Source organism: Mesitornis unicolor, unplaced genomic scaffold, assembly GCF_000695765.1.
Source record: "Mesitornis unicolor isolate BGI_N332 unplaced genomic scaffold, ASM69576v1 scaffold28352, whole genome shotgun sequence".
Lineage (NCBI taxonomy): Eukaryota > Metazoa > Chordata > Aves > Mesitornithiformes > Mesitornithidae > Mesitornis > Mesitornis unicolor.
Window position 1 is genome coordinate 1 of NW_010167596.1, and position 12,230 is coordinate 12,230.

At 35.7% G+C, this 12,230-nt stretch overlaps 1 protein-coding gene across 1 annotated transcript; it reads left to right on the plus strand.

The window, feature by feature from the left end:
- Positions 1 to 1,739: 1,739 nt before the first annotated feature.
- Positions 1,740 to 8,847, plus strand: VAPA (VAMP (vesicle-associated membrane protein)-associated protein A, 33kDa; the record flags this gene model as incomplete). The annotated part of the gene is made up of 4 exons (XM_010178749.1): positions 1,740 to 1,843; positions 3,853 to 3,933; positions 6,771 to 6,947; positions 7,903 to 8,847. Coding segments are annotated over 4 exons (521 nt in total), but the record flags the coding sequence as incomplete, so codon positions are not given.
- Between the last annotated feature and the right edge of the window lie 3,383 nt (positions 8,848 to 12,230).

A 12,230-nucleotide genomic window follows, 5' to 3' on the forward strand; every position in this document is an offset into this window, starting at 1 on the left:
GGGGGTTGAACTGGATGATCTTTCGAGGTCCATTTCAACTGCTAATATTCTGTGATTATTTATAGTTCCCTCTCAGTCCTCATCTGGTAGACCAAGTTGCAAGTGTATTGACATACACACATTTAAATATATAATCTGTGTGGTCCTGTATTCCCATCTGTCATAAGCAACTAATTGTCTCTGAAAGGAGACAAAGGTGCTAAGATGGTAATTTGTTTCAGGATCTGCTCCAGACAGTGTAGTTGAAGGTAGACTGAGCTGGTTGTGTATCCATCCCTCTGCTTCAGTAATCCCCCAGCGCTACCATAGCAAACCTTTTATAGTCAGGTATTCTGAAACCCCTATATTATGCCCTTGGATATGCAGCTATCCTGTGAAAGTTCTAATCTCCTGGTTTATATTATAAACATCATGCTATTTAATTTCCTTTGAACTAAAGAAACCACACACAAAATAGTGATGCCAGGGTGACCTGGACAACCACTTTGGTATGAAAACATACACCTGCAGTCTGCTCCTGGATGGCCTTGTACAACTTGGATTGATGAAGGTACTGTGCTTCTGTAATTCAGGCTTTCATTTAAAAGTATTTTAGTGCTGTAGAAATAATGGAGGCTATAAACTCTGTCGGTGATGTAGTTTTTTTCACTGAGCTTGTGCACGCTTCAAGGCAATAACTCCAGAAACATGAGTTCCTATTCTTGACCAACAGAGCTTTCAGCTTTGGAAAATAGAAAGTACAGTAAAAAAGCTGTCATTCAGAAAGTCTGGTAATTGCAGCACAAATTATGTTGTGTTAAAAACGTCTGGTTTAATCCAGAAGGTGTTTTGATTTTGTTTGGTTTTTTTTTTCCAAATCTGCTTTACAGTATATTGAAAGCTGAAAATGCAAGCGATAAAATGCAAGGAGTGGGTATTATTAGTTTTGTTTTAATGCTGCACTTAAAGCGGCCTTTACAGCAAATTTTATTTTGAATCCCATCCTTCCTTCTTCATTGATGAAGTGTGGTGGAGGCCCAAAACTTGCCATAGAATTAAAATTTCTGCCTGGATTTTGGAGTACTTTTGGACGAGTTACACTGGGCTACAATTAAGATTGTTGAAACCTGAGTAAAATGTGTTGTGTAGTTATTACTTAACTAACCACTGTAAATATTTTTAAGAACTCAGTGTGAAAGAATTAAAGATGTATTATTAAAGCCTCAGATAGCTTTACCTCTCATAATAATTGTAGTTGGAATGAAATATTTTAGCAGTTTTACTCCCACTTTAGATTGATATACCTTCAGAAGTCAGTTGAACTTCCACTGCTTGGCAGTCTTCTGGTAGTTTCTCTCTTTTCTTCCTCCCCCAGCCCGAGTAACTATCATGATGTGTGCTATAATTCTTTAACTTTGCATTCACCTAATCATAAAATGTGTTTATTCCAAAGAAAAGTCCTGTTGTGTTTGGTTGGGTTTTTTCTTTTTGTCTGTCTTACAGGATCTGTTTGTTCATACTAGTATATGAAATGTCTTTTAGCTGCAGTAATTAAAGAAATAATCATGTCAGGTCTGCCAGATTTAAAAACGTTATCTATCCTCTCAGTACCTGTTGCTACAGTGTATATCTGCTCTGTTTCCAACACTGCCCTTACATTTTAACTTTCAGTGAGAAGCAAATCTGAAATGGATAACTTGCTTGTTGCAGCAGTTAGCTGAAGAATCACAGTTTTGTGTTTTGTTTTTCCTTTTGAACAGTAATGCTGCAGCCTTTTGACTATGATCCAAATGAGAAGAGTAAACACAAGTTTATGGTACAAACAACCTATGCACCACCAAATATTTCAGATATGGAGGCAGTGGTAAGTAAATATGGGGTAAAATGACTGTTGTATATTCTTAAAAATTCAGGCTTAAGTGTAAATGAATCATGTTTTGGCAGTTTATTTTTGGAGAATTAGGTTTTCTCTGAGCAAGTATGATTTCTGTATATGATTCAGGGTTTTTAATGTTAAGTACAAGCTCAGTTCTTAGAACTCGCCTAGTGAACTGCTTCAATGGAAATAGTAGTGATTTTAAAGTCAGGTCAGTTCGGTGTTTAAAATACGGGTATGTTGTACCTTATGTACAGCTAATCTGAAGGGGATAAATGTATTGTATTTGAAGGAATCAGGAGTATATTTGAACAACAAGCCTGAAGCTATATTAAATAGGTGCATTTGATCTGAAAAGTGTTTAAGTGAAATGTTGAGCAGGATTATAATGAATTAAAACATTTGGATGACTAAGATATGTCTTGCTTCAAGATACCTAGTTAAATACAGCACACATGATAGATTTATTTTGTGTTTTAATAGAAGATGTTGTAGAATCAGTTCTTAGGCATGATTGTTCTGATGAAAGATCCAGAAAGAAGATATTTAGGTTTGTGCTTGTTAGTTCAGAAGTAAGGACACCCATTTCTGACATTACAAGCTGGCAGAACATGCCCTTTAGGGTGTATGTGGACTCCGATAAGCATGTATATTAAGGTGGAGGGGAATGATGCACAAGCTTGTGTCTGGACACTTGTAAGGAATGCTTGAGTTCACACAAGTATTTGCAATGTTGACTCAAGACAGAGGAGAGGGAAAACAAAGGATAAAGGTGCGGTTTTATAAATCACTGAAATACACTAGACCTCTGCATGTTCAGGCTGTCCCCTTATATGAATGCAAAGACTGCTGTGGTATTACTCTTTGCTGGAAACAATGGAAAACCTTTTAGATTTTAAGCTTTTGATGTAGCTAGACAGTTAACATCTCTCTTCCTTGTTGGTCTGGTTTACTTTTTCTTAATGTGCTCTGATAGCCCTTGGTTATGTGTGGTAAGTGAAGTGTAACTTTGAGGATATATAAATCCATTTTAGAAATACCTTTTAAATAACTGCTTTCTTAGTGTGTTCAAGTATAGAATACAGAAAAATACATCTTGCAGAAAATCAGTAATTGTACTTACACATTACTGTACAACTAATGCCACTGAAAACAAGAACAACAACAAAAGGGATGCTATAAAAAGAACAACAAAAAAAAGAAGGATGCTATGAAAAGCCGGGATATTCTAGTCTGTAAAACCTGCAATTCCAAGGTAACTTCAGTGGAGCTATTGTTGGAAAAATTGAGGACTTCAGATCAGTCTCTGAGCCGAAAGGTTTGAGGCAACTACATGAAGTGTATGCTTTGAAAGTTGTCAGTTGAGCAGAGAGATTCCAGCATATTTCACAATTATTTAAATATATTGATAACTGCTAGAAGTAAAATCTCTATTTTATATATAGCTTTGAAAAGTTCTACAGGCCCAAATTGTAATATATTATGCAGTAAAAGGAGGAAGTGGTTAAAAATCTAAAATATGAAGAACTAGATAAATTTACTCTGGAACTACATACAGAGCCACTAAAACGTGTCTTTCAGCCTTTTGTTTAAAACTGTTGCTTCCAAGATGGGACATAAGGAGTACATTTACCAAGAAGTGATAAGGCTAGAATTTTGTTCTTAAAGGGACTCAGATGGTATTTGTTCCTCATTGTGGGTTAAAGGAACTGCTGAATTGTCTCCTCCCTATCCTCTAAAGTCTCTGGATCTATCCTTGCATTCAGTTTACTAACTTCCACTTTCAGGTTTAATAACTATTTCAAGCTTTCGTTACTTCTCAGTAGTCAAAGTAAAGAACAACGACAAAAATTGTTCAGAAGCAAATCTGAAAATTGTAACTAGGGTAAGGACAGTATTCAGCTATATAGGAGGCAAGTACTAAGAGCAAGCTTATGAACTGTTAAGATGTTTTAATGAGTCTGGCATGTTAGTAACTATATTAATTCTTGTCTTAGTGGAAAGAAGCAAAACCTGATGAGTTAATGGACTCCAAATTGAGATGTGTCTTTGAAATGCCCAATGAAAATGATAAACTGGTAAGTAAGAACAGAGTAAGAAACTGTCATACAGTGGTAGGATCTCATGGAACTTTTGTTTTGAAATTTTTTAAAACGTCTTTGATTTGTTGATTAAATGGATTGCAGCAATTTGTACTAAAATAGACAGATGGGGTGTCTAGGACCTTGAAATACCATCTGGTCAAACCTTTCATCAGAAAGGGAGCACCCTGTCCAACTGCACATGAGAAACCTCAGCAATGGAGACTAGTGCTTACTATATTTTTACTATTTTTATTATTGATTTGATTTAGCATTTAAATGCTGTCAGATTTTTAAGAAGATGACTCTTCAGTATTGCATGCAGTGAAAAGCGAATTGTATCATCTGCTTTTTTAAGTATTAAATGCTTTTTCAATTTAAAAAATTCTGTTTCCAATTTAGCTGAATTAGAAAAGGAAGTACTGATTAGAAAATTAGAAGGAAGTTCTGCATGCTTTGGGAATGCTAAATTTTTTTTAAAGTAGTGGTAAAGATAGTCAGACAAAAAAATAAATTACCTCTTTCATGCTCTTGCCTTCAGACAAAATCTGTTCCAATTGTGTAGGAGATGACAGTTTCATTGTATATAGACTGAAGATGTATGTTTTGTGTTGCCCGATATGTGGAATAATAGTTAACTGTCAGTTATCTAGAAGTTCTGCAGAATATGACTAAATTCTTACACATCAACTGTTTTTTTACCCTCGTACTTGAAATTCCGATTTATAGAATTTTAGTACGGCATATTGTGGGTTGCCTGTTTTTTGAGGGGGGAGTTTGATTTTGGTTTTTGGTGGTGCTTCTAGCATTGTGAATTAGTACTAACATAGGATTTCTGTAAATACCCTTCTTCACTTTATGGCCTTGACTTTTCTTTTTAGTACTGTCCAGTTTTTATAGTAGTCTGTAAGGCGTGCTAGGGGAAAGTAGTATGAATCCATGCATGTAAAAACCATCTGGTTATTTACCTGCATAAAGGGTCTCAGTGAAGGCTGCTAGTTGGCTAGTAGCTGTCTTTCCAACCATACTTTTAATATAGTTCTTGGAGTGTAATATAAAAAGACTTTGTAAGATGCAATGTCAGTATGTTGTTTTTGGTCATGTTTTTTTTTTCTATCTAAAGGATAATTTATGAGATGCAGCCCGTTATTAATGTGTAAGCTGCCTAAGTGTGTCAAATGCTAAAACTGTAAAGGTTAAGCATTTATTGTCTAGGCACTTAGTTGTCTACTTTCTGTGGTTTTTTTTAATCTTCTTATTAAATAAGGTATTAAAACCTTATCAAAACCTTAGAAAAATTATACTTGTTTTTAGTTCTATAAAATGTATGATGGAGTGAGAGAAATGTAGTGGATTATACAGAAGTACCTCCTTTTGCACTTTCTTTAATGTGCTATCTTCATAGTATTAACTGTACATCATATTTGTGTTTTTCTGAGTAGTAGTATAAGGTTGCAAACCTTAGCAATTGATTGAGTCAGTCCCTTAAATCTGGCAATGAGAAATCTGCCAAGTCCTGAGGGTAAGCCTTAGCTGCCACCTCAGCATATACCTACACCAGGACACGGGTATTTCATTCTAGTCAGCAACAACTTTCTCCAAATGCCTCCCAGTCATAGGCAGAAGATTGACATGAAGAAACTAGTCAGTGAGGTCAAGCAGCAAAAGGAAGTTTGTTTCCACAGACATAAGTCTTAGGTCTCCTGTGAAGTTTCAGTGCTATTAAAGGGATTCAGTTCACCTAGCAAACCAATTAAAAAACTAACAGATCCCGATCTGCTTATGTATGATATAAATATGTTGGTCTTTTATAATCCAGTTAGAAGTACCTGTGCAGAGTAGCAGGATCTGGCTTTTAAGCTATCTATGGCTGCATTGCAAAAAATGTAAAATGCAAGTAGATGCTGTAGACCAAGTAACTGTTACTTGTTACATAGGAACTAAAGAAGTTCTTGCATTGTTTTTTTAGTTGGTTTCTTATTACATAGATATGTTTACCTTTTAATAGGGTTTTCTGTTACATTTACTATTTAACTTGGACTAGTTTGGTTGTGAAAGGTGCAGTATGATGGTGGTCTAAAAGCCATAGCTGTGTAGCCAGCAAGTAGGAATACAGAAGCCTGAATCTGAATATGAGCTGTTTCTGAATGTGTTGCCATGTGAATGTTGTGTTTTACAAAGGGTAACTGGGGCTATACAGTTGAATCCATTGTAGTATTAATGTCTATTGAAGATCATTGCCTATTTTGAGCAGAGCTGTTGGAACTAGATTTTTAGTTTGAATTTTTGGCTTTTTCACAGCTTTTTATGTGACTTCACTTGTATTCAAAATTAGTAATATGTATTTCAGAGATACTGTGAGACTTAAATTCCACGTTTGTGCAATACTTTATTTTCCTTCAGTAAGAGGTGCTGTGAGTGCAAAATATTTGTGCCATACACACTTCGTATTGGTTTGTGACACAACCTGTTTTCTTTTTGCTTTGTTTTGTTTCTTACTATTGCAGTATTACTTCTTCCTTTTATTTTTTCCTCTCAAGTTCAAATGCTGTTTGGTATATTTTATGCCATCTTTTGGATGCCTGCTGGGTCAATGTTAAACAGCTGAAGTATTAATTTTTGTCTCAGTAGCATGTAGTACCAAATGTAAACAGTGCAGTCTTACCTTGTTTTTGAGTTAATAAGAATAGAACTAAGGACAGAAGTCTTTCTTCAGATTACTGTAAATATAAAGTTAATTGAACTATATTAGTAGTTGAATTGTTTCAGTTTTAAGCTGTGGATGATTTTTCTGTAGGTAAGTAAAATTCTCAAGTAATTCTTAATATTTGTAGAATGATATAGATGCAAGCAAATCCGCCCCAGTACTGAATACATCTAAGCAGGATGGACCGATGCCAAAACCACATAGTGTTTCACTTAATGATACTGAAACAAGGAAGCTAGTGGAGGAGTGCAAAAGACTTCAGGCAGAGATTATGAAGCTGACGGATGAAAATCGGCACCTGAGAGTAAGTTCTGCTTTCATATTCGTATTGAAATGGCTTCATTCTTCTTGATTAAAATACCTGGTTTGTAATTAGGCCGATAGATGTGTATGTGAGAAAGTAGATACAAGTGTTTGAATCTTAAGATTGATCTGTAATATGATTTTATTGTTCTGTATATACTTTGTTTTGAACTTCTCATTGATTGAGACTTTGTGATTGCCATGGATGAGATACTGAAGCTGCATAATTTTCTTCTTAAATGAAATGGTCATATTAAGGGGATCTTAGTTACTTTCAATTGGAAACACTGAATTACTGGCTTTTAATAAAAGTCCATTATTATTCTTCAAGAATAAGTAAATGAGATCCAAAGTGGAAACATTCTATATCACCGATTGTTAGCGGACAATTGTTTGGCAAGAGGAGGTAAGCAAACACTACTTTCCAGTACCACTATGTAAAGGTGTCATTTCAGTAACCCATAACTGCTCAATATGTGATTTTTCTATATATTTGCTTTTGGGTATCTGACAGTTTCATTGGTCATGGTAGCCTTTTAAAGAACTGTGAAATAATGAAGTCTCCATACCTGTAATTCTGATGATATTGGAACATTTGGAGAAACACTACACAAAGCAGATGTTTTTCTTTAAGAATAAGGAGTTACTGCTATTTATTTTGATGTGTAGTGAGTAAAAGCAGTATTCTTCGTTGTGCCTAGCAAGAATATCAGATTTATTTCAGAATATTTCTTAACCAGAGCATGGAGAGAAATGAGTGGATTATCTGTCCTTATTTGAAATATGGTTTGCTGCATTCATATTTTGGATTTTGGTGTGATGTAAAGTCATATTATTTTTTTAAATTTTTAAAAAATTTTCAACAGTAAATTTGGCCTTTGAGTTCAGTTTTTACAATTGTTAAGAACATGTGTTCATAGATTTTTTTTTTCCCATCTGTTTTTTTTCCTCCTCAGGATGAAGGCTTGAGGCTCAGAAAGGTAGCGCACTCGGATAAATCTGGATCACCCACAGCTTTGGCCCTCAGAGATAATGGCTCTAATTCTCTTCCTTCACTTCTTGTTGTAATTGCAGCCATTTTCATTGGATTCTTTCTAGGGAAGTTCATCTTGTAGAAAGAATGAGTGAGAGAAGCATGCAAAATGCAGCTTCCTTTTTTCTTTTTTTTTTTTTTTCTTGGCCAGAAAAAGATTTGTTTACCTACCACTTCATTGGTAGTATGGCCCAAGCGGCCATTTTTGTGTACAGCATCATAACAGGCTTTGCCTTTAATGATCTCGCACGGTTAGAAAACACAATCTGAAAAGACAAACTGTTCGGCTACTGGACAAAATTGTACATTAAGTCATCAATAGCAGGTGTCAGTTGCACAGTCAGTCCTTTATGAAAAAAATTCATAAATAAAGAATTGTTCTTTCTTTCTGTGGTTTTAATAAGAATTCAAAAAATTGTTCAGAGTCTTGTAAATGTTATTTTAATAATCCTTTAAAATTTTATCTGTTGCTGTTACCTCTTGAAAAATGATTTATTAGATTGCTAATCCCACTCATTCAGGAATATGACAAGAGGTATTCTGGGGGAAATGGTGCCTCTTAATGTGTAAATTTTCTCCTTACCTTACTTTGCTAATATCATGGCAGAATTTCTTTCTTATCCCTTGTGAGGCATTGTTGAGAGTTCTTCATCCTTACAATCCTGTCCCATAATATTTAACATTACAAAAGAAATAAAATTGTTAACAGATTTTTCTGCTGGGTAGCCTGTTTGTGTGTGTCGTACTTTTAGAAGGGATTCCTAACAAGTTCATTGTTCATGGTAATTTGCTACTTGTATCAAATGGCTATTTTGAAGTTTATTTGCTGAAGTCTCTGGCTTAGACTGTTGTAATTGAAGCTTGGGAAGAAAAAAAAAGGTTTCCATTTAATTTGTTTTAAAAAACAAACTGTTTTCTGGCTGCTTTCAGCTACAGAGAAGATGGTTATCAAACTTGTATTGGAACAGAATAATTTCGATATCCAGCAGGTACATATACCAGACATGAATGTTTTCAATATATTAGCAGTTTGCTTGGATTGTGCAGGAGTGTAATAATCAACCTTCTGTTCCGTCATTGTATCTTCTTGGTGTCTTCCAGGAGTCAACATTATGCTTGGATTTCATAGGAGTATTTAATTCACATTCTGTTTGTAGTTCTGTTTTAGCAGATACTAAAAAAAAATGCAATTTGAACAATTCAGACACCCACAGTGAATTCCATGATGCAGAAGAGTTGATATTTTCTGAGTAAACCTCAGTTGCTCACCTTTTGAAAATGAAAATTTTGATGCAACTCTTGGTAGATCTACCTGTGTTAACCATGTATAGCAAAGTTTTAAAGAGCATATTTTGGGGGTCTGAAATGCTTCCCTGCACTTAATCTTATGTCTTGCCTCATTTCCAAATATGTCATAAAAACAAACAGTAGTATTGGAACAAAATATTATCTGTACTTCTGACTGAGCATAATCCAGTACAGGGAATTACTTGTAAACTGAAAAATTGCAGAAGGGATATGCTCCTGTAAGCAAAATCATGTATGCTTTTGGACAGCTTGACTTGATGTGGTGCAGCTAAGTGTGTTAGACCCTGGTATATGCATACCTTACATAGCTGAGAAAAATGTTCTGGAGAAGATGTACGTTATCTTGGTTGCCTTTGATTTCTAGTCTTTTTTTTTAAAAGAAAATTGTAATTACATCATGTTTTGTCATTGCTCTCTGTGATAAACTTTTTTATAAAATCTTGCATTTGTTCAAGGAAGATGATGAAGAAAATGCAAATACTGCTTATCTTTTCACTTAAGCATGCAAGCACAGATGTTTCCAATTACTTGTTCCAGTGTCTGCATTCAAGTCTCCTTCCATTCCAGTGACTGGAGAAACTGTTAAGGTCTTGATTATTTTGGGTCCACTGGTTCAGAATGGTGTAATTCTCCCCAATTTTTTTTCTTTTTTTTCTCCAACAGAACATTGCTGCATCAAACTTTCATAGCCTGTTCCAAACTGATTGCATGGAAAATAATGAAAGCAATAGTGTGCAGGATGTAGTTTGCTTTAGACAGAGCAGTGATTCCTGCATTGAAGTGAAAAAGAAACCAACCTCTGGAAGATCTTAACATCTTTATGGAGTGTACTGAGTTTTTCAAGGGTAGCTAGCACTTTCAGGACTAGAGACCAGAGAAGGAGTCATTGCTCAATGCAGCTGACTCAGGTTTTGATGTCTGGCAGCAGAAATAAGGTAAAAATAACAATAAAATCAGATTGAAATAACTTCATAAATAACAAACAGGTGGTGGTAAAACTTGGTCATGGTTTAAGTAATGTCTTCAAAGTGAAAGTGTACAGCCATCTCGTAACCAGTGTACGTACTAATGGTATAAGGGGACTTCCTTGGTTTCCAGTAATCCCTTCATAGCTGTATATAAAATGTAATGCTAAAAATATTTTGCTCTCAGGAGTCTCTTTGGATGAGATCAGCTGTATTCAGTGAATTATGTAATATGGATTAAATTGTTTGTCTTTGTTCCTGAAATGGTTAGAACTTCTTGCTTTGTCTGCCTGCTTACTTGTGTATGTAAGCACAAGGAAACACAGTCTCTCCACTGCTGCTAGGGATATGATCAGACAACAGTGCCCTTAAAGTCATGTGAGGCTAAATGTGTAACTTCAGTTATATATGCATTGCAGGTTGCCCTTCTGATTTCTCAAAAGGGCATGAAGGAGCAAGTATACAGTATCAAAGTAGTATTTTAAAGATTTTATGAATATAGCACTTTAAAAGAGTAGTATGTTGATTGGGGGGGAAGCCTAGTTAAATGGAAGATACAGCTTCTGTAGTAATTCTGGGCACCAAATTAAAACCACTTAAAAGAAAATATATATATGTGAAGATCATTTAGGAAAAAGTTGCTTGTATCAATGCACAAGTTATTTGTGCACTTCTACTCATTCTCTAAAAGCTGTTGATGAACACTGTTGCCCAGGCTTGCATGTTTCTGCTGCTATGATTGAAGCCAATTTACATGTAAGAAGCAACCAAACACTAGCTTGAAACTTCATAAATCCTCTTGGGAGGAGAGAGGGTGGAGGGAGGAGGTGGAAGGTGACATTTTGCCAAAGGGGAAAAGACAAAGTCAATAAGCAAAACTTATCTTTCAGGCCTTCTTCAAAGATATTAAAAGTTGAAGTGTTAATAAACCATTAAAAATGTAATAGTGTCCTTTTTATTTTGGAACTTCTCCCTGTCTATGTATGTTCTGGAGACTGCTGATAGTGAAGAGATATATCTAGTTCACCTTGTAGGCGGTGTTAACTGCCCTGCTTCTGGGTACTGCTAGTGAATCACATGAGGCTGGTGTGGATGAAGATTGTGTTGGAGTGAGGAGCAGGTTCCTGAATCCAGGCAACATGGAAGATGCTGATGGTTTGTTAGATTTATAATAGTTGTTGTGACAAAGTTTTTTCTTTTTCATGTTTGGAGTCCCTAAGTATTTGTGCTTGAACTGACTTGCCAGGGCAAACACTTGCCTCAGTCTGTGGCAAAAGATGGAATGAGAGCTATGCAGTTTACAGAGCAACCCCAGCAAACATTTACTGTGATACTGAAATGCCCTGCTCTTCATGTTTACAGGTGGGGTGAAGTTCTGCAGCTTGTCTTTTTAGTCCCGTTGCTGTGAATGTAACAATTCATGTCTTTGCTTTCTACACTGGTTCCTGTTCAAAGGCTTTGTGGCATGTGTCTTGGAAGGCACCTCTGTGTGTAGCATTGACCACTGCTGCCATGGAGGCTCTGTCTGCTGATCTTGAGTTTCTGTGGCAGCTTTCGTCTGGTGGCACACTGTAAAGCTGGGCAAGAGGGGAGGCTGAATACAAGAGTCAGTTTTCACAAGGATTTGAGTTCCTGTAGGAAGGACTTGAAACTAGTGGCAATTAAATGAGACCTATTTCTTTATTTCCTATCTGAACTTCTTTTCTGGGGCACTCAAACAATGTAACCAAGCATATGATTGAAGTTGGTTTGTTGTTTTTTTGAATGGAGGTTACATATGTTGCAGAAAAATTCCTGATTCTGATAAGCAGGGGTAATGATGTCATCCCCTTTACTTATTTGCCCTCTAGGTGACAAAATAGGGGCATAGAGAAATAGATGTGAAGAGATGATATCTTGTGCAGAAGCAAAACAATTGATTCTTTTATTTGACTTTCTTATTGCTGCTAGATGGTAAGATCAGAGCCTCTTCCTCTTT